Consider the following 7,689-nt stretch of genomic DNA (forward strand, 5'->3'; position numbering starts at 1 on the left):
TTTTAATATTAATTTTGTTTTGATATTTGAAAAAATAGAATTATTTATGATATTTTATATGAAAATTTATGAAAATTGTGATGATTATATTGAATGAGATGAGATAGATTATGATTGGGTATTCAATTCAGCCCTTGTACATATTATATTCTCGAGCAGGAGTGGAATATCTAGCGATGCCTAAACAATGTAAAGGCCATCCTCAAGTCCTAAGCTCCTCAAGTCCTAAGCTGAACTGATTCACTCTTCGGCTCCTAGTTTTTCGAAAGATCTAATAAATTATGCGTCTGAACCAGAAATGGGGATGAGTTGGAAATGATGAAAAAGCAACAAAATCACATTGTTCATCTGCAGTTTTTTCATACAGACGCATTTGTTGATTTACCAGCACTGATCAGTTTCCCAGCTCCTAGTGGGACTAGGGAATCCTGCCATGTACATATATGGACATGAATGAGCAAAATTTAAAGCACCGATGGTGAAATCGTATCGAGCCCGGGCCACGGGATCAGATAGCGTTGTATAGGCATTGTGAATCTCGATGAAATCCCGACTCCGAGCATCTCGATCGGCGCTGGAACCGACGACGGCGTCTGGATGGTACTGCTTGGCCAAATTACGGTATGCAGCTTTAATTTCGGTTTGCGAAGCGGTTTCCTTCACTCGGAGTAGTTGGTAAAACGTGCCATTCAATGCGAGTGATGATTTCATTGTCCTCACCGAACCATCTACCCTTTCGGTTGCAGTGGCGGCACATAGCGGGATGGTCCTGCGTTGGGTTTTGACACAAGCATGTCTAGGCAACATTGGTAGCGGATTCTTACTATTTGGATGAAATATATTGGACCCAAATGAAGATTTTGGAGGGTTCAGGCTGGTATATCCTGGCATTTCTGCTCTGATCAGGGATTGCGTTTCTGGAGTAGAAACTGGAAACTAGATCGTAGAAAGTTGACAAGGAAACCGAGGCGGCTTAAGAAGCTGGGTTTGCCTTTTGGACACGGAAAACTTCGGTTCTGGCGAGTTTATATAGAAGAGTGACAAGGAGAATAGAGAGGAATGGTGATGCAGTGGGCGCCTACCATTTTGCTTTTGAGCAGTTTAGGTTTTCAGCACACTGTTGGGTTAAATGGTGGGCAGGTGTTTTCTGTACAGAGTAGTTTTTATTATTATTCATTCTTTTAATATTTTTTTATCCTTTATTTTCTAATGTTAGAAAATCTTCCCATATTTAACACAAGAGACTCACGTGGTTACGTCGTATTTAGCGTTTGAGTTTCCAGAAGACGACGACCCAGATCATGAACAATCTGTACAATGCAATCCCGAGGGGCGCGATCCGTCTTAGAGTTTCACGGTTTCGCGCGTGTGCAACAACTCCAGCTACCTTGACCGATTCTGAGGTTTCCGAGGGAGATTGCTGTGCCTCTGGTTGTGGCATCGTGGTCCAAGACAAGGACCTTCTCCGCAAGAGCAAGACCCACAATTCCCCTACTGGGCTTCATGTGCTTGATCTCATCGACCGTGGTTCCCTCGAACCAGACCGTACTTTGTACAATAAGTTGTTGAGGAAATGCACCCAGTTTGGAATGGTTAAAGAAGGAAAAGCTGTGCACTTCCATATTATCCGTTCGGAGTTCAGCGATGACCTCGTTATTCTTAACTCTGTTCTCAACATGTATGCTAAGTTTGGTGCTTTGGATGATGCTCGTAAACTGTTCGGCGAAATGCCTTGTAAAGACGTGGTCTCTTGGACTGCCTTGATTGCTGGTTATTCTCAGAACGATCGCGCTGAGGATGCCCTTATTTTGTTCCCTCAAATGCTCCAACTCGGGTTGCAGCCCAATCAATTCACTTTGTCTAGCCTGTTAAAGGCTTCCGGGGCTGGGCCTGACGACAAGTATGGCCGGCAACTCCACGCCTTTTCTTTTAAGTATGGTTATGATTCCAATGTTTATGTGGGCAGTTCTCTTGTGGACATGTATGCTAGGTTTGGTCTTATGGATGAAGCACTGTTGATCTTTGACGAATTGGAAAGCAAGAACGAGGTGTCTTGGAATGCTTTGATTGCTGGGCATGCTAGGAAGGGTCAAGGAGAGCATGCTCTGAGTCTGTTCCGGGAGATGCAGAGGGAAGATCTTAGACCGACCCATTTTACCTATTCTAGCGTTTTTGGCGCTTGTGCAAGTACTGGGTCTCTGGAGCAAGGCAAATGGGTTCATGCACATATGACAAAATCGGGGGTTAAGCTAGTTGCTTTTGTGGGAAACACTCTTCTTGACATGTACTCGAAATCAGGGAGCATTGAGGATGCAACAAAGGTTTTTGATAGATTGGGGAAACGAGACCTGGTTTCTTGGAATTCAATGCTAAAGGGATATGCACGACATGGGCTTGGGAAGGAAACTTTGCAACGGTTTGAGGAAATGCTCAGGATTCCAATTCAACCTAATGATGTAACCTTCCTTTGTGTCCTTTCTGCGTGTAGCCATGCTGGGCTTTTGGATGAAGGACATTATTATTTTGAACTGATGAAGAAGTATATGATAGAACCGCATGTTGCTCATTATGTAACAATTGTTGATCTTCTTGGTCGAGCAGGTCTTCTCGATCGAGCCTTGAAGTTCATAAGTGAGATGCCCATTGAACCAACAGCAGCAGTCTGGAAGGCCTTGCTTGGTGCTTGTAGGATGCATAAGAATATGGATTTAGGTGCTTATGCTGCTGAACGTGTTTTTGAGCTCGACCCGTATGATTCAGGGCCCCACGTCTTGCTCTCTAATATCTATGCCTCTGCTGGAAGATGGGATGACGTCATGAAAGTGAGAAAAATGATGAAAGAGAGTGGAGTGAAGAAGCAACCTGCTTGTAGTTGGGTGGAGATCGAGAACACAATCCATTTGTTTGTGTCAAATGACGATGCCCACCTGCAAAGAGACGAGATCCGCAGGAAATGGGAGGAGATCAGCGGGAAGATCAAGGAGATTGGATATGTCCCGGACACTAGCCATGTGTTGTTGTTTGTGGATGAGCGTGAGAAGGAAGAAAAGTTGCAGTACCATAGTGAGAAGCTTGCTCTAGCATTTGCCCTTCTCAAGACACCTCCCGGGTCGACCATACGAATCAAGAAGAACATCAGAGTTTGTGGTGATTGCCATTCTGCAATCAAGTTTGCATCCAAGGTGGTGGATAGAGAAATCATCGTGAGGGATACCAATCGATTTCATTGTTTCCGTGATGGCTCATGCTCTTGCGGGGACTACTGGTAGTGCTTACTACCTAATCACCCACAAAGTCTCAAAATCCGGTTTTTGTATGGATGATAAGCCACCATGTTCGAGATTTTCAAGGTTTAAGTTGGCATGGCAATGAGTTACGCATTAACCTCCACTGTTTGCTATGATATATGGTTTTCAGAGTTTGTGTTGGGAAGAGAAATTATGTTGGCCTTTGACGGGTAGTTAATTTGTGATGGCCGAGGAACTTTTGGAAGATGGCTTAAGCGAGAGAAAGGTAACCAAGGCTCTTAATTCTTCTCTAGGAGCAACCATCAATTATTTCCATATTGGCATGACCTAATCCCATAAGGTTATTGTATATGCTTCTGCAGTCTGGGACAGAAGCCCCGGAAGATCTTCCCGAGGTTGTCCTTTTGGAATGAAATTATTTCTTGCATCAGAATGGTTGAATTCTCGCCTATGTTACAGCAACATTATGCAGGAGCTACTGCATTTCCTACGTTCAGTTGAGGTAATCAGAACCATGGTGGACTATACAATGCAGCATATTGACAATGATGAGAGCAAAATTTGCGTGAAGGTTTGGGCAGAAACCATCACGCATATGGTTTTTCTGAGCAGAATAGCAAAAGAGAAGAGATCGGAGATTGGAACTCTCTTCCTATACGCAACAATGATAACAGTCCCATCAACCGGAACATCTGTTTAGAAAGTCCAGACGGATCTACAAGTAGCCCGCATATGTGGCTGGCTCGAAACTATCTCGCATATATGGTTTTTCTGAGCATAAAGGCAAAAGGGAAGTGATCGGAGGTTGTAGCTCTCTACCTTTACGTAACCATGATAACAGCCTCATCCACCGGAACATCTGTTTAGAGACAGTCTAGACGGATCTGTACGTGGCTGGCTCTGTCAATTAAGTAATGACTGATCTTTCTTGAAATCAGTTGTAAAGTACGAACGTATGTCAGAACAAAATTATGCTTACACCATACTTGTGCATCCTAAGACAAGGAAAACGCTGTCATGGATGTTGCACCAAAACGCACCATGTTGAAATATTGAAAATTGTTGGCATTTTGGACCAATTGGATATTAAGATGTGACCCACCATATGAAATCCTTTTTCTTTTTAACTTTTTATTCACGGGATGACATTGTGACTCGTTAGGCTGCTTTGAGATGACGTGGGGAAAGAAGAGGGGGAAGAGGTAGTTGGTGGACGTATATCAGAGGACAGTAGCAAAGGGGAGAGAGGCATTGGCAAGTCAAGAGGGAGAGATGGGAGTTAAAACGAAAAAGATGGTAATGCCAATGCCTTGGTCCTCGGAAGCTAAAAATAGAGAGGGAAAAGAACGCAAAAGAAGGAACTGACCCAACCCATCTGTTTCATCTCATTCTTGCTGTACAGAGACGGGTGAAATGCGTGAGAGAAGTGTGTGTATGTGTGTGCGCGCGCATGTATTGTATGTGGTTGGAGACGGTTTTAGCTTAAAATCGCGTAGCGTGTGAGCAAAGCTCTCCAAATCTAATCATCAATATTCTTTAGAATACGTTCCCCACAACAGTTCCAGATATACAATAAGTTCCTCAACCTCGATTCCAGCCTCAGCCTCATCACTGTCGTAAGGTAACAAACTAACCTTTCTTTAAGATTATATACTTCTTGACCGAATATTATGAATTTCTGTTTGAAACGAAAACTTTTATTTGCACCTGAGGTACTCTTTCTATGAACTGGTAGCTCAGTTTATATATCTCTCTCTTTTTCTTTTGGTTTTTGAGGTGATTGACGGATTGTGTGTACCTCACAGGAGCTGTTTCTTGCGTGTTTTGTCCCTTCGATCTCGTTTTAAGGATTTCTTGCGTATTCATAGTCATAGGTGCATGTATTTTTTTCATTTCAAACTTGGGTTTCTGGTTGCTTTTTTCGGCCATATAGAATAATATATGTTGGGGCATCTCAGTCCCAATATCATACCATTCCATCCAGGTATATGTTGTCTTTCTCTAATAAATCGTCTTCATCTGATCATATGGTTGTAGCCCTTTCTTTTCTTTTCTTTTTTTTCCTTTTCTTTTCAGAATCTAAATTTGTTTGCAGTTTTTCATGAGTGAGTTTCAAGCTTTTTATTTTTATTTTTTGTAATGTTAATTACGTATGTTACTTCATAAAATATACCACAACCTGTTTTCAAAAGAGAGAAGCAGAGGATAACGGAAAGATTTTCCATGCTTTTAAGGCTATCTCGTATATAGTTGGCATTCATATGCATAAACACATTCATATATATTTTGCAGATTTATATCATCATTCCCTTTGTCAGGTCTCGAGTTGTAGAACTTGCACATAACTCTAGTTTTATGATCTCTCAATGTTGTCTATATATCTCTTTTTGACAGAAAGGGTTTGTACAAATGGAGTGGGAGAATCTTTGTAATAAAAGAGCAAGGGAAGATGATCATCATGAGGACCATCAAGATTGTTCCAATAAGAATTTGGCAAAGAAGCAAGATCTCAAGGGTAATGACTTCAGAGAGAACAACGATGACGTCAGTAATATGAAGAAGTTAGATTCTTCCATTGGATTAGATGTCGGGGTGTTCGATTTCCCGTGGCTGAAAGATGGTATGATCTCCAAATCAGAGGACTGGAGATTCGAGGACGCCTTCTCTTCATCACTGATCCCCCACGACAACTCCACCACCGCTGCTATTGAATTTTCGGGGCAATGTTTGTGTCGGACGCCAGAGGAAGTCCCATATCTTCCCGAGAACAAGTTTGATGATAGTTTATGTTGGGCGGTACCTGAAGGTGATGGGTTGGAAATTGAGGGTTTGGATTGCATTTGGAGCTCTCTACTCAGTCAGCCTCTTCAACAGGGTGGTGGTATCTGAAAATATGCTTTCAAATGCAATTAGAAACCTATAGCTCCTCGCATTCATGTCAGATGGAGCTCACCCTGTGGTGATAAATTGTATGCTGGCATGGCAAAACTTTAAGACCTTCCTTCTGATGTTGATCCTTTTTTCCTTTTTACCACCTTTCATGGGTGCTCTTTCTTGGGCATACATTCACCATTTTGTTACACTTCTGTTTGTAGCTGGTACTTTGACATTGTATTGTACTGAGTAATGCAGTAAATTACTATTCTATGACATTAGGAACTGTTTCTACTTACTGCATTCAATGTCCAGCTGCCCAAGTCTTGACCTTTCTTGTATCATCATGGTGTCCATTTGAAAGATTTTCTTTAAAAAAAAAAAAAAAAAGAAGCAACAACAAGAAGAAGCAGATAAGATATTCATTTTGCATTAGGTGGATAAAAGATTTAAGAGTTGTAGAATGTTGGGCCCTCAATGATACGCTTTCTGGCCCAATCTTCAGAATCTTAAATTTCTGACCTCTGCTGCTGCTGCGGGCCCGTGCTTTTAGAAACTCCGACCCATGCTCGACTTCCCACCACTGGTTTGAGATCGAATTCCGTTTGTTGAGTAGATTGATTGTGTGTATGGATTCTTTTCACAAATGAATTTAATAAACATAAAATGCAGAGAAGTTTTTTTTTTTTTTTAAATTCAAGAAAATTTTATGTGAGATGATGAAAGAGATTTGGGGGTGGACCTTTTGATTTATGTGCGCATCTTATTTGGTGGGTTGTTAATAGGACATTGTTTCACTCTTACTAATTTTGAGGATAACACAAGCTCTTGATAATGAGTTTTCGCAAGTACATCTTATATAATTCAAGAGAAAAATCTCCAAATCCGATAACTCTCTTAAACCATGACGTCTATTTCTTTAAGTTAGTCCACTTACACAAAGATAATCATGCTCTTAATATTTTATAAAGTATTTTGATATATAATTATAAAGTGTGTAAATACCATATAATCGCTTTGAAAAAAGTGAGATCTACTATTAAAAAATTAATTAATTTTTTTTATGTGAGTCTCATATTTTATTAATATTTTTTAAAACTATTATGCGGCGATTATACAATTTATCATTATAAATATATTTTCTCATATTTATATGTATAAGCATGTGCATTTCTATAAAGAAATGGAAAATGGGGACAATGATTGAGAGTGTTAGCATGGAATTAGAAATGTGGTTGGTTGGGTAGTAGGACCAACTTCAACAATCATCATGCTTTTCAAGTGCATGCTTTGACACCCTACACTAGACGTTACCCTCCCTTTGCACTTTTTTCATTATTGGCTTCACAGCATCCTTGATTCCTTTCTCTATACTCTTCCTATTATTCTTTAAAAAATTAAAAAAAAAAATCCCAATGGAATTTTAGTTGCATGGACAGCTTAAAATTGAATGTTGATATTAATCTTTTTTTTTTTTCTAAAAAATGGAGGTTTTATAACATAAATGCAATGGATACTTTTATTTTAAATAATTATTTGCAAATTAGGAGTGTCAAGTGTAAACACA

At 40.4% G+C, this 7,689-nt stretch overlaps 3 protein-coding genes across 9 annotated transcripts; 2 read left to right on the plus strand and 1 right to left on the minus strand.

The window, feature by feature from the left end:
* Nucleotides 1-63: 63 nt before the first annotated feature.
* Nucleotides 64-4,338, plus strand: LOC122275710 (pentatricopeptide repeat-containing protein At3g24000, mitochondrial). 4 transcript variants are annotated; one of them, XM_043084902.1, is made up of 3 exons: nucleotides 64-1,140; nucleotides 1,269-1,900; nucleotides 1,991-4,338. In XM_043084902.1, the coding sequence occupies exons 1-3, from the start codon at nucleotides 1,060-1,062 to the stop codon at nucleotides 3,267-3,269; spliced, it is 1,992 nt and encodes a 663-aa protein (XP_042940836.1). In that variant the 5' UTR covers nucleotides 64-1,059; the 3' UTR covers nucleotides 3,270-4,338. The 4 variants fall into 4 exon arrangements, 3 of the variants coding, with proteins under 3 accessions (XP_042940836.1, XP_042940834.1, XP_042940835.1); XR_006228670.1 differs by having other exon boundaries at nucleotides 65-1,140; nucleotides 1,269-3,513; nucleotides 3,611-4,338; XM_043084900.1 differs by having other exon boundaries at nucleotides 65-1,140; nucleotides 1,269-4,338.
* On the minus strand, nucleotides 382-891 carry LOC122276813 (chaperone protein dnaJ 11, chloroplastic-like). Its single transcript, XM_043086715.1, has one exon. The coding sequence runs from the start codon at nucleotides 889-891 to the stop codon at nucleotides 382-384; it is 510 nt and encodes a 169-aa protein (XP_042942649.1).
* Nucleotides 4,339-4,436: 98 nt separating the features above from the next.
* On the plus strand, nucleotides 4,437-6,400 carry LOC122275712. 4 transcript variants are annotated; one of them, XM_043084906.1, is made up of 2 exons: nucleotides 4,437-4,869; nucleotides 5,643-6,400. In XM_043084906.1, the coding sequence occupies exon 2, from the start codon at nucleotides 5,658-5,660 to the stop codon at nucleotides 6,135-6,137; it is 480 nt and encodes a 159-aa protein (XP_042940840.1). In that variant the 5' UTR covers nucleotides 4,437-4,869; nucleotides 5,643-5,657; the 3' UTR covers nucleotides 6,138-6,400. The 4 variants fall into 4 exon arrangements, with proteins under 4 accessions (XP_042940840.1, XP_042940839.1, XP_042940841.1 ...); XM_043084905.1 differs by lacking the exon at nucleotides 4,437-4,869 and adding an exon at nucleotides 4,904-4,960; XM_043084907.1 differs by lacking the exon at nucleotides 4,437-4,869 and adding an exon at nucleotides 4,993-5,232.
* Nucleotides 6,401-7,689: the final 1,289 nt, after the last annotated feature.

The sequence above is a fragment of the Carya illinoinensis genome, chromosome 9 (assembly GCF_018687715.1).
Source record: "Carya illinoinensis cultivar Pawnee chromosome 9, C.illinoinensisPawnee_v1, whole genome shotgun sequence".
In the NCBI taxonomy this organism is placed as follows: Eukaryota; Viridiplantae; Streptophyta; class Magnoliopsida; order Fagales; family Juglandaceae; genus Carya; species Carya illinoinensis.

What these genes read in the sequence shown, in the direction of transcription:
- LOC122276813 (XM_043086715.1), bottom strand. Translation starts at nt 891, where the DNA reads ATGCCAGGATATACCAGCCTGAACCCTCCAAAATCTTCATTTGGGTCC.
- LOC122275710 (XM_043084900.1), top strand. Translation starts at nt 1,060, where the DNA reads ATGGTGATGCAGTGGGCGCCTACCATTTTGCTTTTGAGCAGTTTAGGT. An exon ending in TTGGGTTAAATGGTGGGCAG is followed by an intron (nt 1,141 to 1,268) that starts GTGTTTTCTGTA and finishes CGTCGTATTTAG; the next exon opens with CGTTTGAGTTTCCAGAAGAC.
- LOC122275712 (XM_043084905.1), top strand. Translation starts at nt 4,919, where the DNA reads ATGAATTTCTGTTTGAAACGAAAACTTTTATTTGCACCTGAG. An exon ending in AACTTTTATTTGCACCTGAG is followed by an intron (nt 4,961 to 5,642) that starts GTACTCTTTCTA and finishes TCTTTTTGACAG; the next exon opens with AAAGGGTTTGTACAAATGGA.